Source organism: Ciconia boyciana, chromosome 8 (assembly GCF_034638445.1).
Source record: "Ciconia boyciana chromosome 8, ASM3463844v1, whole genome shotgun sequence".
Taxonomy (NCBI): domain Eukaryota; kingdom Metazoa; phylum Chordata; class Aves; order Ciconiiformes; family Ciconiidae; genus Ciconia; species Ciconia boyciana.
In genome coordinates this window covers 10,214,539-10,241,032 of record NC_132941.1, presented here as the reverse complement: position 1 = coordinate 10,241,032, position 26,494 = coordinate 10,214,539, and the positions used below count along the sequence as shown (strand labels likewise).

The following is a 26,494-nucleotide window of genomic DNA, read 5'->3' as shown; positions in this document are numbered from 1 at the left end:
ATCTGAGAAACATAACATTTTAATAGATGAAATAAATACTCCAGTACATGCAAGATAAAAACTGACATTGGAAAAAAATTAAAAATCACTTTTGTTATAGTGTAATTTTTTGTTTGTTTGTTTAAACACTCACAGTAGCTTTTCCCCCAGTTTGGAAATCAACACATGGAAAACATAATCACAACCTCCAGTCCTTCCACTCCTACACACCAAATGCACTTCTAACCTAACACTTGATGCAAAATAAAAAAGTCATACAAAACAAAAACAAACAAAATAGTAGCTACATCCATCATCTATGTGTTGTTGGTTTTTTTTTCATTTTTTAAATGAGTGAGAACTGAGGTAACCTTTTTCCTGCACAACCGAACAGTAAAATTTAGAAGGGAAATTTCGGAAGACAAGACAAGACAAACTTTAAAAACCGCACCCAGCGCGATTAAAGCTTTTTTTTTTTCCTTTTTTTTTTTTAAGATACCCCCACCTCCCCAAATATTAAAAACTTTTAAACAGTTGTTATTACCATTTCTGTGAAGACCTTGCTGAATAAAGGAAAATTTATCTACAGATACTTGCTTGACTTTAAAGTAAAATAAAAAGAAGCCAAAACTGGCTACCTTTATTAGTACGTATAGTTTGAAAATGCTGTTCTGCTTCTTCACCACATGAAATCAAAGGATTGGGCTCATCCAAGCAAATTCTTTGGTATACAAAAAAGGGGTGAGGAGGTGGGATATTATTTTCCTTTAGCAATGACTGGGATCTAAACAGAAGATGTGGGGGTTAATTCACAGAATTGGAGTTCACTGGCGGTAAAGTCCTGGGTGAAGATCTTTCTCTTAGTGCCTGAGATAACAGGTTGCAACCATCCGAGACGGCGCAAGCTGAGTTCCTCAACCTTTCCCTGTAATCGCTCATTTTGGTGCTACTTTCGGGGTGTTGGGCTATATCCCTGAGGCATTGGGTCAGGAGCACACAAGCAGATACCACACTCATGGCTCCTCCTAGGATGGCAGTTTGCACAGCTTTGCCCTCTGGATTAATGGTGGCAGCTTTACCCAAAAACTGGGGCTCAGTGGCAAAGCCCACCAGAGCATAGACAGACTGCACCAAAGGTCCACTGAACAAGACGCATCGGTTCCTGGTCAGCTCACTGGGTGAAGTCTTGACCTCCTTGACACACGCCAAGAGGGCAGAGGCGCTGGTGCTCATACATTTGACACTGAGTTTGAACTGCTCCTTAGCAAATTTATCCTTGGATTTCTCACTGGCCAGCACGCAGGCGTCTGTCAGGAATTTCAAGTTCTTGGACATGTTCTGAGAAACCTCCAGCAGGAGCTGAGGGCTCATATCTGCCAAAGGGGTGGTCTTCAAGACCCCGCAGCCGTGCTCCACCTCATGCCTACATCGGGTCACCTTGTAGCGATCCACCAAGCCAGGCATAGCAGGCTGGGCCCCTGGAGTCTCCACTGCAGCCAGGTAGGCAGCGTGGGCAGAGCATTCGGTCAGGGAGACCACCAGCTCCCCCATCTCCATCAGGCTTTCTCCCACCTCCCCGAAGCGTCCCATGTTGAGCTGGCTCTGGACGTCATGGGTCAAGATGGAGAGTCCTTTGGTCCTGGCAATGATCGTGTCCCTGCACTTCTCGAAGGACTCACCGAAGACAGACAGGCTCTCAGTGTTCACCGGCCTGGTCTCGCTCGACAGCAGCAGCAGATCAGCCACCAGTTGCATCTTGATCTTGCAGTGGTCGCAGATGGAGATGAGCTTCTTCCTCTGCAGGGAACTGCTGCTGGGGATTCCGCCGCCAGACACCTCGCTGCTGGACTTGCCAGAGCCACCGCTAGCCATAGCGCTGGGGGGGCACTCGCATGCCGCTCGCTACCCCACTGCCACCGCCTCTGCCACCGCCGCCCGCGCAGTCCCGACTGAGCCCGGCAGGATCGCTCTGCCTTTTCCGCAACATCATTCCATTAATCGCCGGGAGGCAAGAAAAGGCTCTGGGCGCCGGGGCTGCCGCTGCTGCGGGGAGCGAGCTCCGCCGGGGCGCCCGCCCCGCTCCGGCGCCAGCCTTCGCTCCTACGGCGCTCCCGCGGCGGGTCGGCGCTCGCCGGGAGCCCCCGGGCCCCGTTCCGGCATCGTTTAGCTAAAAATATATTTCTTTTTTTTTTTTTTTTTTTTTTTTTTCCTTTTCGCACGTTGGCTTTCCTCCCTTCCACAACCTCCTCCGGCTTCCCGGCTGCGGGATCCTGCGCAAAGTTCCCTTTACGAGACGGAATACCTCAGAGACGCCCAGCAGTCGCACGGAGTTGGGGCAGGGGCGCAGCCCTCCAAGTTGCTACCGTGCCCCCGGCTCCTCCGGTCGGCGAGCGCCAGCCGGGCGCAGCTCGCAAGGGCCGGAGGGGCGGCGGCTGCGCACCATGTGCCGCCCCCGGCGCGCCCGCCGCGGCCCCGCGCCGCCGGCTCGCAGGAAGCGCCGCGGAGGGTGTGGCCCGCCCGCCGCCCCGCGCCGCCACAGCCCCGCCGCGCACCCCGCCGCCGGGCCGGGGAGGGGAGAGGGGGCGCCGCGGGGAACCGGGACGGGGGGACCGCGGGAGGGGAAGGAAGAAAAAAGAAAGCGGGGGGGGGGGGGAGGAAAGATCCACCGGATCCGGGTGCTGGGGGCGGGCGGGCGGGATCCGTTCCCCTTCCTTCTGCCGCTGCCTCACTCCTTCCTGCCTCGATCATTCACGCGGCCGCTGCGAGCTCGCTCCCCGCCGCCGTGGTCCCTGCCCCTTCGCCCAGGGCCCCGCAGACTCGGCGCCGCCGGCCCCTCCTCGCCCGGCTCCTGCTGTGGCCGCCGCCGCACCAACTTAGGCTCTTCCCGCAAACAAGGGTGGTGGCTCCGGGCTACAGCCGCGGATGCTGCGACCCGCCCGGCCTTGCGCTCCTCCTGCCATGTTTTCTGTCTGAGTCGCCAACTCCCAGGGAAGAAAAAAAAAAAAAAAAAAAAAAAAAAAAAAGACGGGGGGGTAGGAAATCTTCTTTTAAATTCCCTTTCTCAGGCTTTCAGACAAACTATTGGGAAGAGGCGGCTGCGGCGGATCTGCCAGCCAGACGCTGCATGGCTCTGAGGGAGGCTCCCCCCTCCCCGTTGCCTTTGCTGTAACCTCACTTAAGCCTATCGAAATCTTTTGTGCGGTGTCACCGCCCTTGGTTTAAATCCTGCCCTCCCCCCGCCGCCCCGCTCCACGCCCGCCGCCTCACGCTCCTCCCAGGCGGAGGGGGCAGCAGCGCCGTGCCGCGGCCGGCACCGCCCGCCCGGCACCGCGGGCCCGCGCCAGAGCCCGGCCAACGGCACCAACGGCCGCCGCTCCCCCTCAGAGGCGCGCTGCCCCGCCGGCCTGAGGAGAACCCCGGCCCCGCCGGGGAGGTGGGAGACATTAAAGAGGGCGGAATGAATAAATAAATGACGGCGTGGGGGTGAGCGCGGGGGGGGAGAGGCCGGTGGGAGGAAAGTGAAACGGAGCCGGAGAGGGGCAGCCGGATGAGCTCAGCCCGGGTGGGCTGGTGCGGCCGCCGCGGCCGCCGATTGGGCGGGAGCGCGTCGTGCAGTCGGATATCGGAGGCGGAGGAGATGCCGAGGGAGGAACTGAGGAGCCGCCCTCCGCCCCAGCCCGCCCGGGCACAGGCGTCCCGGGTGCCGCTTCCCGCGGCGCGCTGCGCCCGCCAGGCCTGCTGCCCCGGGCAGCCCGCCAGGTAAGTTTGACGTTCCGGTCAAAACTCCCGTCCCTGTCACCGCTCGGCGGGGTTCCGCAGGGAAGCGCAGGGCAGCGGGCTGGCAGCAGCGCCGGGGCCGCGGCACCGAGCGCCCTTCGCGGACTGTCAGGCTTCAGGTGGATGAATCCGTTCCTTACTTCAGCCGGCACGGTAACGGATCAAAGACAGTTCCACTGTGGTAAAGACAGCGCGCTTTCCTTACACCAGCGGGGGGCTTAGACTGGCTTTGCTTTGATTTAGTCAAAAAGCCCAACCTCCTGCTAGCCATAATTGGTGCTGTAAATACGGTATGGGATATTACTGCATCTTTCTTTACACAGAAATATTTCCCTCAGCACTGGTCTTGAACCATTTTTTAAACCAATGAAAATGAACTTGGTATGTTTCGCTCATGTTTCCACCAGTGTTTTTGAAGACTGGTTACCGTTTGTTAGAATTTAGCAGGGAAAATGTAAACCTACTGACACTAACTGTGTACGGAAAGCCTCTGCAAAGAACACTGTCTCCTCTGGCCTGTTTCCATTCTGCAGCACACCAAGAACTTTATTAGATGATTCTTGTCAAAAGCAAGAAGTTACGATCAGTAAATCTGAGGCATTCAAGTAAATGCCATTAAACAATAATAAAATTAGTAATTGGGCTGGAACAAGTTATACGAAGATGGGTTTAATGCTGCCCGGGATGCTTCCAAAGGGCATGTATAGTTTGGTAAATGGTGGTGACGAGAATGTATCAATATTCTCCTGTCCCACACATCAGATTCACTGCTGTTTTGCAGTATCTCCATCAATGTAATCCTAAATAATCAGAGTCCATGTTGAAACCACATCTTACATTTGTTACATATTTTGCTGCAGCTTAAGCTGCAGCTAAATAATAACATTCTTTTGCTCCTTTCAATCAGTCTTTCCTTTTTAAGTTAGCCTCTTAATTCTAGGCATTTACAACGCATTTAGCAGGCTGCAGAAATCCAGAAATACATTTGTCCCAATTCACAGTTAACGTCCTGCTACATTCGTACTACTACTGCAGGGCTATAAGTGACCTTGATATAAATTAAAATTGGACCGGACTGCTCACTTGCAGGCCAGAACCAACAACGTCCTAGCACAGAGTCCATCTAACAGATTGCATAAATTCAAAGAGCTTCCGACAAGTCTATTTGTACGTATTCTCACCCATTAGCTGGAGGAACCCTTGGCCTTCTCTAATGACTTGTAGGGAGGGACGTGAGCAGGATGAGTACAGATGTGAAATCGGAGGGTTAACAGGATGTACGCTCTTGGGGAGCAGGGGGAAACCCTTGCTGTAGAGCCAGGCTTGAGGAAAGGGGCAGATATGGGTCTTTGGGTGTGTCAAAAATAATGGCAGTTCTCCACCCATCCCTCCTCACAGAAACAGTGTAAGGGAAATTCTGTTTCAGATTCTGAGTCAGATTATAGCAGTTTAAAGGAAGGTCATGATTTGGGCCTAAACAATTTTGGCTTACTGCCAACAACTCATTTTTGAAACTATAAATGGGAATGATTTCCAAATACTCTGAAAAATAAAAATCAATGGGCTGCAGAAGCCAGCCTGAATTCTGAATTGTATTTCAAAATATTTCCAGGTATGTCCCTAAATGAGGCAGTGAGATATTATGCAGCATGAGGAATGCCTCTCATAAATATTAACCTAGTTTATTTTTAATGAGGATTGACTACATTTAATTAGGGTTTGAAAGATTTCATTTTAGAAAAACGTAGGTCTCACCCCTGGCTAGAAGAGGTGTTAAATGACCTAATAATCTTTTCCATTTTTAGATGCTGCTGCCATGATGCTCCGTATGATTTGTGCCATTCCCCAAAGACAATGTGGAGAGATCCTTGGTTTGGACAGTTCCTGCTGTGCCTCCTCCACCAGCCTTCCTCCGAGCTGCCCACACCAGAAACACAGCTAGGCCATAACCCATGGCACTTCCTAGCAGCTGACAGGGCCACCAAAGCTTTTAGTAACTGCTATAATATAAAGCAAATATTCTTTGAGCGCCTTTAATCCGTCCACAAGACTAATCCAGTGCTTATCAGCCTCAATATTAGCAAGGGGCAAAACTGGCAATTGTTGCCATGTAGTAGGTGTTGCTTGTGGGTAGTCTGTCTGCAAGGCAGTCACTGCCAAATGTCATTTTCCTCCAGTAGCAGCCCTGGGTGTTCAGCTCTTCTATATATGAAATGTGTGATAAAGAGCAACCTGACCATGGCTTTTGGTTTGCTGTTTGGCAAAAAAGATGTAGAAAATACCACCTTAATTGGTCATTTTCACCATGGAAGAGGCATTTCTTGGAGCAGCAACCTGTTAGATACTTCCTACACACTGCGCTGTTGCTTCATAAGTACACCTGGCCTGGCTAGGTTCAAGATCACTCATAGTCTGGGTTTACCATGGTTATTGTTTGACCATCAACACATAGTCTTACTGTGAAAGTGAGCCTTGAAGACAGATTCTCTTGGGTCCAGTAATTTGAGTAGAATTGAGGATGAGCTAGTTACATGCTTTAAAGGTCCAGTAGATGTATCTGTGTAGTTTAGGAGGAAACTTGGTGATGTTTGGGGTGGGCATTTCCTTCATAAGTCTTTCGCATGTCTCTTTCAAGGAGAATGTGTGCATACCCATTTATTTCATGGCTGCTGAGTCCAAAGGTGACCCGCAGGACTTGGACAGCTCTGTGAATTGGTGTACGGAGTTAGAAGACATGAAAATCAGGTGGCCGTGTGTGGCTTTAAAAAGATTTCACTGACAGAGTCTGAATGAAATAACTCTCTGGGGCTCAAAACAGCAGGCATTGTCAGATAGAAGGGATTAAAAGGCTTTTTAATGTGGCTTAGTAGTGTACAGAAGATTGGCTTACTTGTATGAGCTCTTCTTTCGTCACATTGATCTTTATTTTGCATTGTGCTTAGTACAAGAGAAACTGGAGGCTGAATTCTTCTTTCCCAAATCATCTGACAGGACTTGGCCCTTTTATTGCTTAGTAAAATCTTTTTTTGTGAAGGAGGAATTGATTTTTGCCAATGTAGCCAGTGTTGAGTAATAGCTGAAGAATACCAAGTTGTAATAATTTTATGAACACTGTATGTGGCCAGGTTGGTGAGAGGAAGTTACTATACAATGGGTTATACTACTTTATATTACTTTCCTGTATAGATGTATCAATCTAACTTAATAGGGAGCTAGCTGATGAAGGAAGAAAAGGCAATTCAGTGGTTCCCCTGTGTCAGCTATATGTGACTAAACCCATGAGGTGGTAATTACAAGATGATAGCTCCAATTCTGAGGGATGCAGCTGGTTTGTCAGGCTGAGAACTAAAAATCAGAGGGGGATAAAGTTGGCAGAGACCGATGGAAGAAATAATTTAACCAGACAGACTTTGCAGAAGAGGCTGGAAGAAGCTGGGCCGCCTTCTCTGCAGCAAAGGACTGGTAAGTCATGCAGAAGGAAAGGCAAGTGTGTTGACTGGTTTATTGTTTTTAAGATCTATTTTGTCTTAAATGGCTAGGTGCTAAGTAAGTGTTTTGTGGTCAGTACTTAGAGTCATTTACTTCATGAGAGACTAAAACTGCGAGGTCTAGGTCTGTCTCAGGTCTGCAGAGGTAATCATGGTTTTTACACTAGGGACGCAACCTGAGAACTGGTCTGTGTGTAGCAAAAAAAGACAGCTAGAGATCTGGAGGAACAGTTAACTGGTCACTTGCGACAGCAAAATGCAAACACAGCCACAAGTTTTGTTTTTTCTTCTTTGAAAATGATTTTGTTTATAAATAATTAGCTTTTAGAATAATAGGTGGGCTTTCGCAGACAGGCTTAACCTTGGTGTTTTGATTTTTTTTTTTTTTTTAAATACGGCATAGTTAAAAACACAATATCAAAGGTAAGAAAAAATTAATTACATAGATACCAGCAATGTAAATAGACATAAATACCAGTTATGTCTAAAATACTGGTTAGCTCCTGTTGCTCAACTGAAAGATAATACAGCAAAAGTGTTTTTTATTTTGTTCTTTTATTCACAATTTATTGTACTCTTGTTTTCACCACTTACCATATATAATCGATTGGTTGTCCCCTGCTGTTACCATGGATATTTAATACACTGACAAGGAAAAGAGACATTTTTATGAAAAGGAAAATGCAGCTACAAAACTCCTCTTGCACGGCATGGAAGGCTGTGCCATATTTTATGTTGATACAGCTAATAATGGCTTTCTGCTTCATGTTCTTATCTACCATCTACACATACGGATATCCATCCCACACCTCGTGTTTTATGAGGCTAGCGCCTAGGAGAGCATTAGGTGCAACATAGCTGCTTGTGTCCATTGTCCCTCCCTGGAGCAGGCAAGAAGGGCCAGGTTTGTAGGTCGGTTGGCTTGAAACTCAGGAGCACTTCATGGAACAGTGATAAATGCTGTTGATAAGAATGGTCCAGCATAAACAGGAATCCAAGACCCTCTCTTCAGACTCTTTGCGTTGGGGGTTTGGGTTTTTTTTTGAGGTCAAAGGAGAACACAGTCTTTTGAACAAAATGCGCAAGGGCCCACCCTTCCTGAATTGCGCTTTTGGTAGTATGTTCTGTACTGCAGCTGTAATACTCTACAGAAGGGTTTGGGTTCCCCCACCCCCCTCCTTTTTTTTTTAAATATATATCATGAGAGAAATTTAATAGGTGTTTTCATAGGAGTCTCTGATCCTACACTTTTCTCATTGTGCCTGTGTGTTCTATGAGGAGAGCTGTTGATTATTACTGGTTTAAGTCTAGCACCTTTAATTCATCAGAAGTTTGTGTAATGTATTACTTACATTAGATGTAGGTGCCAAAACTGACCTGTAAACCTAAAATTAAATTGGGACTACAAAATTAATTTCACTTAGATTGTGGAAATTAGACTATAAATGGAATTCCTGTGGGAACTGTGTAAACCTTCTTTGACATTGATTTAATGTAATTCTTTTCTTAATAGGGTAACTTTAAATTGTGTAACCAGTACATAGTTTTAACCAGCACAGATCTGTAGCAAATTTTGCAGTAAGATGAGTATTAACAGGAACATTCTGTGGTGTTTCTGAATGTAAGGATTACAGTGTATAGCTTTATTGCAGCTGACTAGACAGTCAGGCATCGTACCCCCTCCCCAAACCTGATCAGATAGGTAATGATACAGAGCTAACATGTCATTTGTCAAACATCTCAATTCAGTCAATGTTTTAATTTATAAAATGCACATGCACAGGATAACATAAATTTAGGGTAAAGATTTATTTTGTGGTAAAAACTGAATTCAGAATCTGAATTTCAAGGTGAGTACCTGAGTCAGTATTTCATGTCCCAATCACAATAATTAACCCCTAATTTGGCAGAATTTTGAATTAAAGACTTAATTTTTCAAATTGGACCCAGGAATTCAAGGTCTGACTAGCTCTGGAACAAAAATCTGCATTGTCCTAATAGATGGCAAGTGAGTGTGCTCGCTTTAGGCCTGAAATTAATTTGAGGACTGAAATTATTCTGAATCATTCAAATGTTTATGCTCTAGATGACAGCATATTCTGCTTGCTTTGCTGCTAGTAACAGTATTGAAAAGCATATTTTCTTCTATTTCTTGAGATTTAGAAATATTCTTGTTGTTTTTAAAGATAATATGTTCAGGTCTGATTCTTCAAGTTTTTCTCCGAATGTGACTGCATTCAGAGGTCTGAATTAACACATGCGCTGTCTTTGCATGAGAGCTCATGCATTAGATTGTCTCTGCAGGGGAACATTTAGGGTACTTAAGATAATTTGACCTATGAAAACATTAATTTTGAATGTTTTACTGAAAATAATTCAGAATATCCTGACATTCTGTAAAATGTATGACTGCTTTGAAACAGGGTAAGAATACTCTGAATGCCGGGTCATCTCAAAACTTGCTTCAAGTTTTCTGGGATCTGTTACTCAGCAAGTCTTCTGTATTATTCAACACAATATTGTCCTGGTCCTTTACTAAGCCGGTAGGTGCAAAAGCAGTTCTAATGCCTATCAGGCTGTGTAAAGAGCACAGCTGTACACCAGACCTCAATTATTTGAGATATTCAAAGTAATCACTAAAAGGCTGCCTTTTGCAACACTTCATTCATCTGAGCCAGTATTAAACATCCTTTTGTATTAGTAGAGTTCTTAAAATGAATTAATTCTTCCAGACATGGCATGTGTTGATAGCAGGTAGCCCTTGCATGTTCATTCTCCCTTCTGCGTGCTTAGGGCTGATCTTCTGATCCTGTTAGTTTAATCTCATAATTGTCTGTACGTCCTTCCAAGAAGGTGCTGCCCTTTCCTTGATGAAGTCAAGTTCTTTGTTCTTTCCAAGGTTTCATTCCAAGGAATGTCAAGGGACAGACTTTAAGACCCTACTGTACTGTATTTGCAAAGAAAAGTAAAATGTGACAAATGAGAATCCACTTTAGAATAGAAAACTGCACACAAAAACTCACCACCAACAAAGACTTGAGAGAGCTTTTGGCAGCTAAAAATGTATGCACATTCTTCTCCTAACTCATAAGAAATAATGGTATGGGAAGTATATTTTGCATAAATATAGTTCCCAAAATGCAGGTTATATTTAAAAAAAAAAAAAAAGAGAGAATCCCAAACTTCATTAACAGAAATTTAGAGCATCCTGAATCCTCTCATATTACAGCTTGACTCAACTTTACTCAATGATGAAAACAGTTTACATCAACAGGGGGAGGTAGATTTGCCTTTCTGATAAGGCATAACTTTGTAACTGAAAGTACTACTAATAAAATTTGCATGTTGCAGAAGTAAAAATGACAGCCTCAGCTTCAGACATTCCCTGGCATGACTAGATGGGACTTTAAGCTATGAGATAAAGCCTTAAACACCTTACTTTTAGAATCTATAATGAAAGTAGCCATCTATTATTGGACATGTTCTGTATTGTAATCGTAATAGTGTTAGCTGCTAGGACTATAAAAAGTTAAGGAATATGAAAATGCTTCAGCTATAAAAAGCATATTGGTATGATTCTGTAGATACTCTGAACAAAACACAGTGTGCTTCAATAAAAAGAAAATGAGATTTAATTTGCCCATCAGTGATACATATTTCTAGCTGCATTGCTTTTGTTTCTTGCATGGGAAGGAAGAACAGCGGAGTACAGAGAGAGGCTGAACAGGTGTTTGTCCTGCAGCTGACTCCACAAAGAGCCTGCTTTGAACAAGTTCTTCCTGGACACAGAATTCTGCCTGAACAGAGATAGTTGCAAGGTCAGAGCCAAGCATGAAAAATATCTCCCTTTCAAATTAAAGCTTTTATATGCATGACAAGGAAATGCATAGTGTTGTTTGGTACAGTGCTGGATATACTGAACAGCTTGTTCACTTACCAAAGGGAACTGGATTACTTTTGAGATCCCCATCTGAATGTAGCACCAGATATTAAAGAGAGTCAAAGTTGGCTTGGTTTGTTCTAATAAGAGAAAACAGAATTGAAGAAAATATTTCCCAGTAGAAATTCAGTGAAAATATTTTATGCTGTAAGTCTAGCATTCCAAAATTGAATCTTTATTTTTTTTTCCCAGTGAATGTACACATGATCCAGTAATAACAAAAGTTACCAGAAACATATTTCAGTAAAACCTCATTAATCAGGGCAATCTGATATAGTATACCTGATGTTCATTATATTTAATGAGAAATCACTGAGCAAATGTGCTCATTAGTGAGTTATTGGACAGCTTTGTGAAAGGTACTTGACTAAAACCCCGTTTCAGTTACTGTACATTTAACAAGCTCCATGAATAGCAATGGTCTAACTGCTTCCTGTTTCTCAGGCACACTGGCAGTATGTCTGAAATGTTATAAAACGATAACCCTCAGTATGGAGGTTGCAGACCAGGCTGGTTGTTTATCAGGGTGCTGAAATCTTGGATCCCACATCCTCCTCTGCTGTTTCTCATGCTATGCGTGCACTTGGCAAGCTGCTGCTTCAAGTGTCATGTCTCCCTGGCGTTCACAAACTACATAGCCCTTCAGCATCTTACCGTTTCAAGAGTTAGTCTGGGCTTCAGAAAGCCTCCCGAACCCACACCCTTGCCTACTCACTGCTTTTGTTTTGTATTTGCATGCTGTGCCCATACAGGCAGTGGGCTCCTAGTTAGTTCATTATAGGACTATATACAGTAACAGAATTGAGGTTGAAGAGTTCACTCTATAGAATTAGTTCCTCTGCTCTGAACCTGTTCTCCCTTCAGTGCTTCCACTTGAATGGAAAAGCACCCTGTTTGCGAATTGGCCTGACCACAATTAATATCTACCAGTAGCAGTTACTGTGATGCTTCCTTGAAGTCCCAAGTTTAAACTTCTTGGAGCCCAAGTCTAAAAGGCAAAACAGAAGACAGTGCTATTTATAATTAAAACAGCTTCCATGAGGAAAAAATGAAGACTGAAGAGTGAAATATGGCTATGCAGACATCAATCTGTATAATTTGGTTTGTTTTGGATAACAGAAGAGTAGTCTGTACAAAGAAAAAGCCGTATCTTAATTTTTTGTGGTGTTCAGATGGTCTGGAGTTGTATTTTAGTAACAAAACAGCTTTCTTTTTGAAAGTCTTCTAAAAACCTAGTATTGCTGAGATACTAGTTAAAATCAGAAGACTCAGTGCAATGGGCCCAGTTCCTATCCCCCAGATTAGTAAACGCAGATACTTGTCATCCTGCTTTAAAAAAGGCAACAAAAAGAAATCGCATAGCTTATATTCCAGGGGCTGGTCCATCACACGTCTTTTGAAAAAAAAAAAAACAACAAACCACCAACAACCCACAACGTCCATCTTTCATTCAATAAACTGGGCCAAGATCTGCAGGGACTACACCCAGAGCGGCCCCCGACCGGGGCTGGGCGGGAGCCTCCTGAAGCGGCCCATTGTGTGGGGACAGCGCGTCACACGCCGGGGTGCGACATCGCGGAGGAGGAGGGTGCCCGCACCCCCCGGCTCGCTCCCGGTGCTCGGGCACGCTTCGGGGAACAGTACAACCTCCCCTCCGCCGGGAGCAGCCGCACACGGGCCGAGAAGGCAGTTGTTGCCCCCCATCCCCTCGTCCCTGCCCTCAGTGACGCCCAGCCCGCCGGCCGCCTCTCTCACCGCCCTCTCGCCCCTTCTTCCCTTCCAGCTCCTCCTCCCCGCTCCGAGCCGCCGCTGCCCCCGCCCCTTAAGGCAGCCGGGGCCGCCTTCCCGCGGCGGCGAGGTCTGGGAGAAGATGGCGGCGGCCGCTGGCTGGGCCCTGCTGGGCTTGGCGCTGTGGCTGTGCGCGGCAGCCGGGGCCGGTGAGCCGGAGGGGAAGCGGCGGGCGGGGCCGGCCAAGAAGAAGGACATTCGGGACTACAACGATGCGGACATGGCTCGGCTGCTGGAGCAGTGGGAGGTGCGAGGAGGGGCCGGCGACCCGCGGCGAGGCTGCGCTTCCCAGAGCCCGCAGAGGGGACCCCGCGGCTGCGGCCGGCGCGGGGAGCGGGACGGGGGGCGCGGGCCGCGCTCCCGGCTCGGGGCAGCCCAGCCGGCTGCTCCGCTGCCGGGAGGCTGCTCCGCCTGGCCCCGCGGCGCCTCCGCCGGGGGAAGGCGGGAGGTTTGGCGCCCGCGGCCCGGCCGTCCTTCCCCCGGGCCTAGCTGGGGCCCTGGCCTGCCGCGGGCGGGAGGGATCCCCGAGGCGTGGTGGCGTTAGGGTGGCTGGTACCGGTTTCCTTCCGCTGAGGCTCCGGGTTCCTGTGGGGCGAGGTTACAAAATCGGGGCGAGCGGGCACAGAAGGGGGTCCTGTGGGAGCTGCCCTCAGCCCTGGTACCCCCCAGCCTGCCCTGCTGCCCCCTTCCGTCCTCCTCCCAGCGCCCGAGCCCCAAACACACGCTGTCGATGCGTACCAACAGCCTGGTTTGACTTAAATGTCTGCTGTTTCGGGGTGTTAAGGGATATACGTTTTGTGACCGAAGGATGGATAGCAGGAGAAATACTCATTTCACATTTACAGAGTAGATATGTAGTTGGTTTTTGAGTTTGGTGTTTCCTTCCTTGCCACTCTCATGGTAGTGACTTTTTCTAATTCCAGCTCTCTCTCGTTCCCCTTCTTCCCCATCAGCCCACTGCCTTAACTTTCTTCAACAATTCCCCATCACTACTTTCTCCATGTGGTTGTCATGCTGCTGTTTGGTTCTTTTCACTATTTTTGCCTTGTGTCATCTTCCAATAAATACCAGAGCACTCATCAGTGACTTTTATTCTTTCCCGTGAGGCTGTTCCCCAGAATGTTTTGCACAAAAACTGGAGGAAATAATAGAGTGAAAACTTCTGTCTCCTGTAACACCAGTTACAGTCAAGGTGGAGAAGTAGGTTTTGTACATGTAATATAGATAAGGTAACTTCTGTGAGAAGCAAGGATATCTGCCTTGGACCTGGTTGGCAGGTTATGGACTTGTTCATCCCATGGACTGTTGCTGTGTCTCTCCCTTTAGGAAGGCAGATTCTTAGAAAATTGAATTAAGCTCAAAGTTCACCTTTCTATTAGTGATATCAGCCAAAACCAGATAGTCCTAGCTGCTAAAAAAATCAAGGCTTAATTGATAATACTGGCGAACTTCAGCCAAATTTGGCATTGTAGGAAAAATCTTATAGATGGGCATGCTCGAGCGGAAGATGCGTGGAAGAAAGGGAGACTCAAGTTAATGCTGTTGTGACTCTTTGGCTGTATATTCGGTTGCAGCCATGTGGCAGGCAGGGTGAGGAAGCTGTTTGGGGTATTTCCTCTTCAGCTGGAGCAGGTCTCTGATCCAGTTCACTGTGTGCTGCACAAATGCTTGTAGCCATGTTGCGTGCAGATGTGGCTGAGCAGCAGGGGAGTTGGCCAGTCGGGTTGGCATTGCCACTGAGGAAATGCATATACAGCCAGAACCCTAGAAGAAAAAAAGTTATTGAATCAGGGGCTCAACAATTAACTGTTGTTTGGTGTTTGGGATGGTCAGCTGTATGGCATTTTGCCTGATGGTAGTCAGGATACATATAAGGAAGATGAAAGATTTGAGGGGGTGGTAGCTGGAGGATAGAGAAGAAAGGGCATGAGTGGACTTGATGGGGTGGGATGAGAAACAAAGGGGCCATTATGAATTTGGATGAGAGCAGGAATTATGCTCAGGAGTGAGGGACACAGATCTGTAGAGAATCAAGTGTCATTATTTTCAACTGAGTTGACTCCTAATATTTTTAAATTCCCTGGCAATTAGTCTAAAAGCATTGGAAGATGGTTGTTACAACATCCTTGGCGTCAGCCACAAGCCTGGTGAGGTGGAGGCTGTGGCTCCAGCAGCCTTCCCAGAATGAGCAGGCACCTCTCTGTTCAGGCTCTTGTGCTGTCCCTTGCACTGTGTTAGTGTGCAATCATGTGCACGACTGCCTGGTGAACTGGGAGAGTGATCTAGTGCAAAATGAGCGTGGGGAATAGGGAAAAGAGGTCGAGGTTGCTTCAGCAGCTCAGTTGCAGAACTAGAGCTTGAAGGAAGCCACCTAGGGATTTCCCTCATGGAAAGGGACTCTCCAGCAGCCTTGAGTCCAGAGGAGCTGGAAACAGAAATGAGAATCTCGTCTGGAGGTCTTTCTGTTACTAAAATGTCATATTCTTTAAAACAATTCATTATTGTTATAAGCTCAGGGTTTCTCAGGCTTGACTCTGAGCTAAGATTATTGAATAGGCTAAGGAATTAGGTGACATATGTTGCTAATATTTTTAAAAATAAAAATCCAGGGCATTGATGAGAAATGTATGAGAATGGGAGCTGAGGGGAGGAGAAAGAGAAAGAATATGCAGTTATTACTGTATCTATATAAAGCTTTCCCTCTGAAGCTTCATGTTACTGTTTAAATGAATGAATCTGCTAGACATTTCACAGCAAAAGCTTGCACTTTTCTTACAGTCTTTTACTTTGTAGATAGCTTTATAAATATAAAACTGCATGGTAGTTTATACAGGATCAAGAAAAGAAGTGTCATGTAGGGGAGCTTTTGACCGCTTCTTATAATATTTCTATTTAAACTGTAACAATACAGAAGACAGTTTTTCATTCAATCATGTAACATTTTGTATTTTCACAGTACTTTACCAATATGAGTGTTTTCTAGCTTCCTCTAAAATAAGTATTGTTCCCACTTAGTGAGGGCAGAGGGACTTTCCTGGGGCTCTCCTTTGCTCTAAGTTCACTTAACGTGGAATTTTCAAAGGCATGTGAACTACTTGAAAGCATGCTTCACACTTGCAAAATTGAAACAGATATGTAATTAGTAAGGAAAGAAAGGATGAAATCTAAGGCTTCTACAACTTTTATTCTGCAGTAACTAAATTTTAAACTCCCTTGTCAGAAAGACAGCAAATTCTACGTAATTGAGATGGGAAAAGAAGGTCACTCGTATGAAGCCTTAACCTTTAAAGGGTATGGAACACTCCCTGTAGTGGGATTTTGTAAGAGGATGGTATTGAGTTTGTATATATGCATGCACAGAGATGAGAAAGTAATGTGTACTTAGATCTAAAAATCAAGCTTAGCTTCTGAAGGGAATATTGTTAGATATTGCTACAGTTCATGTTCCTAATGGATTGAAGCATATTTTCACTAAATGTTTGAAGTCAAAACAACATTTTAGGAAATATATTTTAGGAAAATATCTGCCTTAATTCCTGCTGATTTACTAGTGCTTGGGTGGATGCCAGTATAAGACTTCTGTGTTTGTCCGTTCTTTTTTTTTTCTTCTTAATTCTGTGATACAAATACTGTTTAAGAAATCAAGTTCTAGCTCAATGTAAGTTGTCACTATATTCACTCCTCTCTGTCGGGAGCTGTTTTAAGGGGCAGCAGTTTGAATTCTGCCTTTCCAAATATTTAAATGCCTGTCAACCTCAGTAGAGGCATCAAGAATTTGTCTTTCTGTTTTCTAACAGCGATTTACTCTTGGTGACTATGTTGTCAGAATGTGAGCTGCTCTTCATCTGTGCATTCAAAAAGTCATGAAAACCTTAATAAAAGTTTTCCTGTGGCATGAGCATTGACATTCTGAATTCTTGCCTTTTTATTTATTTAAAGACACAAAGTAAAGAAAATTAAATTCTCAAGTGATCACATGATTCCCAGAAGTGACTTTTGACCTCTGAAAGCAATATGCAGATGGATAACTTTTTTATTTGTGTGCGTATGAGGCTTTTTAGTGCAACTTTCTCAGTCCCTCTTGTATACTTAATACATTTCTGTGAAACTGTGAAGAAAAAAAAGTGTTATTTTATGAAGTAGCTAGATGGAGTTGTATTGAATTAGCCTTGTGGCTGAAATATTTCTCAGTACATGGTAAAATGAGATTCTACCTGTTGGTATCAACATGTACATCATTTCAAGGGAAGGATTATAAACGGGAAGAGCACTCCTGGTGAAGTATCTTGAGAAAAAACTCAATATTTCTTTTGATTTGAGAACCTCCATCGTTAAACTACACGATACTTTTGCTTTATCAAAGCAGAGTTACTCTCTAAACAATGGGAAGTTTCAAAAAAGAACAGCTTTGTGCAGCAGTTGAGTTTAAAGCCTCCTTTTCCTTTTCAAAACAGAAAGATGATGACATTGAAGAGGGGGATCTTCCTGAACACAAGAGGCCTCCAGCACCAATAGATTTCTCAAAAATTGATCCAGGCAAGCCTGAAAGTATCCTGAAGCTGACGAAAAAGGGGAAGACTTTGATGATGTTTGTCACAGTGTCGGGAAATCCCACAGAAAAGGAGACGGAAGAAATTACTAGCTTGTGGCAGGGCAGTCTCTTCAATGCAAACTATGATGTGCAAAGGTAAGCTGTTGTACGCAAGGATAAAGTTCTTGCTTTTACGAACCCTTGTTTCTTTCTTCCTGAAAATCTTTTCAAATGTTCATCCCGTGCCCTTCCCCACCTCTATCATCCATAACTATTCCTGTTTTTCTGTATCAGTTTATATACCAATTTGTTTTAAGTCATGCTACAAAAATTCTGGTGTGGTGCAAAAATCTTTTACACTTATGCATGATGTATGTATAGCCTAGTTTCTTTTTATCTCATTACGTTTCAGCTATTTATCAGTTTTAGCTGCAGTAGTTTGCCTTTATGTGCTTGATGGAAAACATCACACTTGGAAGACTTGTCACCACAAAAGGCTTTTTGTTCCCCTGGCTAAAAAATGTGATTTTTTCTCTCAGAGAGAGAGGATCATTGTGAAACAGAGGAATGTTGTGCTCTTGAATTGAGGCTGAGAAGGGTTGCAGTAAGTGTATAAAGCAACTTTAGTGCCCGTTAGTGGATTTCACATAGTGCCAAATTAGTTCTTACATTTTCTTCGTATTCTTACTCCTCCTTGGTTATTTGTAAACTTAATACAGTTTATTATTACGTGTGCTAGAAAATTGTTCTCTTGTCCCCATCCCTAGGCAACATCAACAAGACCAACTTCTTGCTCTTAAATGTATGCCTCCGTTGTGGAGGTGCTCTGAATTAAGCAAAACAGTGTAGCACTTGAAAGGCATGGAGCTAACTTATATCTTTCCTCCAGGTTTATTGTTGGCTCAAATCGTGCCATCTTTATGTTACGTGATGGCGGTTATGCCTGGGAGATCAAAGACTTTCTGATAAATCAAGAAAGGTGTGCAGATGTTACTCTGGAAGGTCAGGTTTATCCTGGCAAAGGAGCAGAAGAAAGTGAGAAAGTGAAAAACAAAACCAAACCTGAAAAAGCAAAGAAGAAAAAAGACGGAGACAAGAAATCTAATAGCATCAAAGAGGACAACCGAGCAACCAAACAGAGAGAGGATCTATGACGGACGCGTTAACCAGACTGAAGACTGCTCTGCTGTTCCTTGAAGGGAAACTAAATTTCCATACAATTCCTGGCTTTACTGGGGGGAAGGAAGGAGGCAGAGATTACTGAGGTTAAAAGACTTCTATGTTGAAATTCACGTTTACTTATTAATGTTGGCCGTTTGTTTAGTTACAGGAAAGGTAATGTTTAATACCAGCAATTGACTACTTTAGTTTGTAATTTTTTATGCTTTTGTTGTTGTTTAAAATTAACAATACAAATCTGTGTGTCTAACATTGCAAACTTAAGTGGAAAAGAAGAAATAGAGTCTCAGAATGCACCGATGTTCATCTGAAGTAGCCGCGTCCCTCTTGGGTATGTAAGTTGGTCGTTGATTCATAGCTGCTGTTAGACAGCAGCGTACAGTGCTAAAAGATTCTCTTGGAAGCCAGTTTGCTAGACTCAGTTGGCAAAACTGCCTAAAATTGCAAAGAATAGTGTTACAGTGGCCAAGGATGCCTGAAATGACAAGGTTTAGGACATGTCTGGTTAGACTGCCTGTTTCTTTAAAATAAACAAAACCCCTTCTGTCTGTCCCCAGAAATCCACGGAGGTGATTAGAAGCATGGTAGAAGCTAGGCAGATATTTGGCTAATGCAGTCCAAATCAGTGCAGAAAGGAGATTCTGTACCCATCAGAAGTGATGCTGGGATGTTAATGGAATTACAGTACCCACATGAGCAGCGTCGCGGTGCAAGGAGAAGTCAGATTCATGCCATTCAGGTTGCTACTGCTGCCAAAGAACTGTGCCTGTGGAAGCAAATGTTATGTATGCCCCATTAGACAGTGAGCTAGAAGAAATAGCTTTAACTCTGAAATTCACTTGTTTTACTGGTTTGAGGGTTTGTTTAAATGTTTGAAAAAGCACTAGTTACAGTACAGGGTTAAAATTTGAGTTAGACATATCACTTACTGATGTTTAATAACCAGATTATATTTTTGGGGGGTACAGATTCCTATCTGACACAGTTGATTGTAAATGAACATTTGATTTAAATACTATGAAGCTTGATGTATGGGAGCAAATTCAACTTCTACTTGAAAGACTTCGTATAATTAGGAAGGTTTAATTATTATTCATGTTGTATTCAGTCAAATGCATTGCTTAGAATTGTTTCCCTTCTGCCTTACTATGTGTTGAGGGCTAAACGCACCTAGTATGTATGGTCCACATCATTTTCCAGAGGAGGAGCACAGTATTAACTGTCTTCATTTGATACTACTAAGATGTTCCTTTCACTCTTTATTTAAGGTGCTAAAATCCAAGTGTTTTGGATAAAAGGTCCTAATTGAACCATAATGGTTGATCTTGTGGAATACTTCAGTATCAAAAGTGGGAAACTGTGACTTATTGCGTGCTTGTTCTAAAATAAAAGATGTCACTAAACTTATTGTTTCACTGAGTAGTGGAACCTTTTAAATGATTATGCATTTAGTTAGGTATTCGGGAGACACTCTAACTCTTCTTTGGTTTCTGTACATAAGGACTAAATGATGTTGATGAAGGTTCCAGGTGATCAGTTTTATTTAATTTTAATTATATTTGTATGAATTTAGGATTAAAGAAACCTTTCCAGCCACACTTCATTAGACAGGTCTGTGCCTGTTTGAGTGGAAAAATGAAAATCATGTATTTCTTCAGGTTTAACTGTATTACTTTTATATTCTACTATTAATCTGAATGTGTAGCGGAATTGAGAAGAGTCTATAGATACTTGGATGTCGCATTGCATTGAGGAGAGATGTGCAGTCTGTTTCTTGTTCATAGCTAATTTATCATTTTGTCAAGTGTTCTGGATTTGCACCTCCCTTTTTTTAAAGAAGATTGCTTCTCGTCTCAAGAGATGAACAGAGGTCAGATGAAACTATAAGTTTGAAATATTAATGAGTTTTTTCTTTTTACAACTTAAATCTGTGGTACAGAGATGGCAATTCAGATTATGATTAGAAATGTGTGGAAATACAGTTTCTGTAGTTTTCCTCATGTTATGAAAGATAAACATGATGTCTTTTTTGATCAAATTGGGTTCTTCCTGAGCTAAATAATGAAGCAGTGCAAAACAGCATACAAATAATACAAAGCAAATGAGCCAGGGAGGAGAAACAATTACTACACTATAGCTATAGCCCAACTTTTGAGAATAGATACTTTAGTCATTCATAAATCTACATTTACAGTAGGCTGGGTCTTTTCCCTGTATAGTTAAAAGGAGCGGGCAGCTTTGTTGAAATTCAGCCAGCCCCCTGGGTTGGCTATTAAGTCATTAAGTTGCCTATTCCAAATGCAGGCACGTTTTGTGCCACATAGTGTTTTGGGTTTGGTGTTTTTTTTAGGTTTTTAATAGGAGTAATGACTTGAGGGTTGCTTTTTGATATAAAATACAAAATACTGCCTTCAAGTAGCTTTTTTTTCTTAATTTTTCTTCTCCCTTTTTCATGCTTTACACTCAACAAATAATTAAATATGCTAGTAAGTATAATGTGGCAGTCTGGAAGGAACTTCTTCACCAGGCAGTCTTTCTCTGGTATCACAGTTCATAACTCTACTCCAAAACAACTTATGTTCCCTTTTAAAACTAGTAAGTCCTTGAGACCCCTAGCACTTGTCCTGGTGCAGGGTTACATAAGCAGATGTTATTTTGTAATGATTTAAGAGACCCAAACACAATATCACCTTTTATATATATATATATATATATATATATATATATATAAAAACAAATATCTTCAGAAAGTTACTTCAGGTCATTAATGTTCTCTAAGTACCCCAGCAGATGTTCGATTCCACTTTATAGGTGGTGTCCATTTGAGTCTCATCAGACTTCTAATAACAGATTTTTGGCTCCACATACAGGCAATTCAGATACAGCTTTTACAACTAATTTCAGCAAGTAGGGTGGTGATTATATCTCTTATTATTTCTTTATTTTTTCAGTACTACACAAAGGTACGTGGAAAATCACCTGCTTTCATGACAGCTAAACATCTGCTGCCTTTCTCCACTCAGCTTAGTGGTTTCTCTGTTCTAGTGCCATAACTAAGTTTTCTAAGTTATCGTTATATTTTTAACCCAGCCGTTCTTCTCAGAAAAAACAGTTTGTCAGTGATACTACAGAAGATGTGGTTGCACTTTGCGAAAAATTTCCAATGGACAATCAACTTCTTATGTAATAAAATACTAGAACAAATATCTTGGGTTGTTTGGTTTTGTGGGGTTTTTTGTTTGTTTTGGTTTTTTTTTTTTTAGATAATCCTAATCTATACTGTGTGCCTTATCCATTTTACTGAAAAAAAAAAAAAAAAAATCAATTGAAATTCTTACCTAGAAGAGTGCAAGTGCATTCCCTGCTCTTGAGGGCTTAACTCCATCAAGCAAATAAGTAGGAAAGTTGACATTTAAATGACTAGGACCAGGGCCCAGAAGACCCAAGGGAAGTACCATGTGCAGGAAATGGATGAATGCTGGCGGTGGAATTTATAAAAAAAGTCCTCATCAACTACTAAATCTTACTAATAAGAAGATGCAAGCAGTGTCCATACTCCTGTAAAAAAGACGAGAATTGCAGGTGCCATCATTATTACATTGCTAAGATTTATAGGGGATGGTGCGATAAAGTTTCCTGTCATACCACACCTATTGCCAGTCTCGCCTCTTATCTGCACAGTCTTTCTCTTCGTATGCATCATTTGCTAGCAGGGAAGTTCGTGGTTCCCATTTCTTTTGCAGCTTCTCTTAGTTTGTTTTTAGCTTTGTTCCTGCACTTATTACTAGGTGAAGTACCCATTTTTAAAATTCTATCTTTAAGTCTGTTACGACACATTTACAAACTACAACAGGATTTCAGATCTTTACTTGAGTGGTCAAAGCATTTCTCTTCTCTGAACAGTCAGGTCAGCCTTGACATCAGAAAGACTCTACGTTCCTGACACTGTTTCTGAACTCTTTCAATTTTCTCATGAAAAGGAAATAGTAAATTAAAATACCGTTTTGTTAAGATACGGAACAGCCTACTTTTGTCTGATATTTGGCCAGTGTTCTCATGGGGTATAGTAAGGCTTGGAAATTATTTCCAGTCTTTTATCTGTGGCTCATTTCCTTTTCTATTCAAGGAGTAACAGTGTTTGCCTTTTCCATTTTTTTTTTTAAATTGCATTGGATGTTTATAGACATTCAAAGAGCCCATGCGTGAATAATGGGGATGCCCCTCTTTTTACAAATGCCTGTTTCATTGGTACTCTCATGTTTCTTATTCTTAAGATTGCCATCCTACTATGTCTGTTGATACACTTTTATTTGATAATTCTTACTCTGGGATAAAATGAACTATTTTTGCATATCACTATTTTCTGTCTTTCATACTGTGCCATTTTAACAGGGACAAAACCCACTGGATTCAGGTAATAGTAAATTGCCAGAAGGTTAGAGCCACTTACATTTATGAAGGAAAAACACTCCACTTGATTTTTTTTTGTGGTGGTGGTTGTTTTTCTCCTCCAGTAGAGAAGTCAGGTAGTGTGAGAGGGTTGGACACACCAACCATCTCCAGCGGAAGAGGTCTGTGCAGGGTAGTTTGTGATTAGTATTTAAAAGTTTGGTGTAACACATTACAATCAAGCATTACAGGGCACACCAGCCTTTATCTAAAGACAGCTGATAAATGCTTTGTTTCTTTCCTGTGTGATGCTACTTGATAGACCAGTATTTTCACTGTTGATACTAGTGTCAGCTGGGGATCAGTTGTCAGTGGCATTGTATCAATGGATTTCTGTAATACCAAAAGCAGATCTGTTAACCATCACTTAAATTAACACTAATAATTGTAATAAAGAACTTTTTAAAAAATTGGGTTGGTTGGTTGTTTTTAATTATTACACAGACATTGCTATTTTGGGAGAGAGAAATGGGACAGCTGAAGGAGCTTCAGCCTCTTCCCCATCTTACTAGCAAAGGCCAGCAAATATGTGTTCCTGCAGCACACGGTCTTGCTACGCAGCCTCTCTGTTAAGAACAGGATGGTGATAATGTGCTAACAGCAGAGTCTTCCCATCTTGTGAATTCATCCCGTTAGGATGCCTTTAGATACCACCGCTCCGAAACAGCAGCACAGAGGTGACCTGTGTCAGGGTTCCTAATGTTCAGGTGACTCAGTGCCTGCTGAGGCTGCAATAACAATCCTATTGGCAACGTCCTTGGCCTGAACATGGAATGAAATGGGGAAAGAGAGTGCATTACTTTTCGACAATTCTCAGAAACAGGAACTTTTTTCTTTCTTATTCTAGAATTATTGTGCCTCTGCTCTGTTGCAATTGGACAGAATAGACCCTAATTTTTACAGAACAAGGACTAGAATGCTCCAATCCATGAGGTTTATAACCAGAACCTTTTTTTTTTTTTTTGGCTTACAATTTCTTTTGTAATTTAGTTGTACTTCCAAAAAAACTGTGGGCCTGTCTCTACTGCCTATAACACCTACTGCTTTTAACGATAATTTGATAATTTTCAGTAGTGTCTACAATGGGCTGGATTTCTGTGTTGGTGAAAGGCCAACTGATTCTGTGGTAACCACTGACCAGAGCACTGAGCACTCGTGAAATCATTAATATTTAAATCGGTGCAGGTGCCTTCGCTGACGGCAGTGTTACATGTCGGCAGGCCTCCGTGTGCTTTGGAAAGAGGTGAACAGCAAGGACCCAGCATTTGCTTGCAAGGTGCAAGGCCATGAGCAATGAGACGCGGCTGTTTATTGAACCATGAAGTAACCTGGATCTTGCTGTAACTTAAGTAAATTCTTCTTTGTAATGAGAAAGGCTGAGTTATACATGAATAATTGTATTGCAAGGTTGTATTGAAAAAAAATCATAGTTGAGCACTTGCTGAGTCAATAAACAAATAAATAAAATAAAGGTTTAATATGTGTATTCATGTGATCATTGGTTATTATTTCCCAGACCCATGGCTGCAATCCATCTTGTATGGTTTTTTCTAACTTGTCCTCAATGCAGTTTTATTTCACTCAACTTCTTTTGCAAAAAATAAGTCAGTTTTCATCCCCTCATCTAAAATGAAATCTCATGAGTATCCAAAATAGTGCATACTTTAAATGACACAAGACTTTTGTATGAATATTTTATTATTCATCCTGCCACCTGTATCCACAGCCATACCCTATGACTTCTCAACCCCGATAGTCAGCTGTTGCCTTTCTGGTGCTGTAAAACATGTTAATAACTGTGGGAACTTCAGGTAATTGCAGTTACGATAGGATGGAGTTGCCAGGGAGCTTAATGGAAGCACAGACATGTAAGTGTTTTGGCACTTAAGACAGCAGTTGAGTAGAAGGTTTTGAAAAAAACTAACTTTCATTTTAGCTATAAGCATTTAGTGTGGGAAACAGGTATTTTGTTGTGATCTAATGAGCTGTGTAACCTAACCCAGGGAAAGGCCACTTTCCATCCCAGCTCTACTCCTCCCCAACCCCTGTTCCCACCTAGCATCACCATTTAAGCCACATCATTGCTCAATTCTCAGATAACCCTAGTAAGGCCTGAAATATATTTCAGCCACGTTATTATTTCCATCAGTAGCGATAAGCCAAGGCAGTCTCACTTCCTGGGATGAGAAAATCAACTTTAGATTTGTAACAGGGAAGACCATGCTCAAGAAATCCCCAAATGATGTAGTGGTACCAGTTGAATACTGGAGGTGGAATACGGAAAAGCAGAAATAAAAGTCAAATCAGCTGCATTCATTTCCTAAGGTGTATCAACTGACAGACCCTTGGGTTTTAGGTGAGGCATCTGCACTTTAAGAAACAGTATCCTGTACTACTCGTTCAACACTAACACGATAGAAGACAGGATGAGGTTACAGCTGTGCTGGGAATTTCATCATGATCTCACATTACGCCCTTTGCCAAAGGAGGAGAGATATTTATTCGTAAGGAGCTTTCTCCAGAACAATTTCCTGTTGAACCCTGTCACTGCTTCCTTATCGCAGGCCCCTTACTGTGTGCTGGTACCACTCCTGGCTGCTGAGATACTCCAGCTGAGACTCAAACTCAGAAATCACAAATTATCCTATTTCCAAAGCGATGGTGTTCTCCCTTGGGTTTTGTTTTTAAAGTGAGTGTACGTGCTGGATTCAGCTCCATGGCTAGGAGATCACCGCAGGGAGGAGCTTCCAAAGGTGTGTTTTGTGAAGAAGACATGCAAGAGGAAGGAAGGGTGTAGCTGCAGTGGTGGTTTCTACACATCCCTCCCCCATTCTTTGGTCAGAAAGAAGGTGGTGTGACAAAACAGCCTCTGAGCTACTGCTGGAATGGCCCTTTGGAGCTGAAAAAGCCTGGACACATCATAGTGGCTTCAGCTTCTGGTGGAGGTGATGGACTGGCGGGTCCGAAGATCTGTAAGGGTTGCATAAAAAGCACTTCCTTTAGGGAACGGGACAAACAGTGTTTCTTATTGTCCAGCGGATTTGGGAGGATTGAAGCTCTGTGCAGCAAAGGAGGGAGCATCCCTACCTCTTGTAGCTGTGAGCAGAAACTGTGACAGCTCAGTTACTTGCAGCTCAGAAGAGACTAAATACAAGACTGTGACACTCAGCTGGGAATATTGCTGTCATGCTGGGATAAGAAGGCGTTTATGTAAGAGCCAAAATCTCTGGGTTTTTCTTGGTTTGTGATTCAACCCATACCCTCTTTTTCCATTGTCCAAAGCAGCATATAAAAGAAAAGAAAAAAACCACCATGCCAACACCAAAAACCAACAAACCCCCTCCTGAATGCTCTCGCTGCACT

General features: G+C 43.3%; 2 protein-coding genes and 2 long non-coding RNA genes across 4 annotated transcripts; 2 read left to right on the top strand and 2 right to left on the bottom strand.

The window, feature by feature from the left end:
• Positions 1 to 6: 6 nt before the first annotated feature.
• On the bottom strand, positions 7 to 3,154 carry TLNRD1 (talin rod domain containing 1). Its single transcript, XM_072871495.1, has one exon. It carries the CDS (start codon positions 1,849 to 1,851, stop codon positions 784 to 786), a length of 1,068 nt encoding a protein of 355 aa, XP_072727596.1. The 5' UTR covers positions 1,852 to 3,154; the 3' UTR covers positions 7 to 783.
• Positions 3,155 to 3,489: 335 nt separating this feature from the next.
• LOC140656154 (uncharacterized) lies at positions 3,490 to 11,231 on the top strand. The gene is made up of 3 exons (XR_012043992.1): positions 3,490 to 3,738; positions 5,562 to 7,218; positions 10,938 to 11,231. It is a non-coding gene; the product is annotated as an uncharacterized lncRNA (long non-coding RNA).
• On the bottom strand, positions 8,928 to 12,173 carry LOC140656156 (uncharacterized). Its single transcript, XR_012043997.1, has 3 exons — positions 12,112 to 12,173; positions 11,182 to 11,264; positions 8,928 to 10,191 (listed from the first exon to the last, which is right to left on the bottom strand). It is a non-coding gene; the product is annotated as an uncharacterized lncRNA (long non-coding RNA).
• Positions 12,174 to 12,997: 824 nt separating this feature from the next.
• MESD (mesoderm development LRP chaperone) lies at positions 12,998 to 21,423 on the top strand. The gene is made up of 3 exons (XM_072871496.1): positions 12,998 to 13,219; positions 17,427 to 17,659; positions 18,393 to 21,423. Exons 1-3 carry the CDS (start codon positions 13,055 to 13,057, stop codon positions 18,655 to 18,657), a joined length of 663 nt encoding a protein of 220 aa, XP_072727597.1. The 5' UTR covers positions 12,998 to 13,054; the 3' UTR covers positions 18,658 to 21,423.
• The last annotated feature ends 5,071 nt before the right edge of the window (positions 21,424 to 26,494 follow it).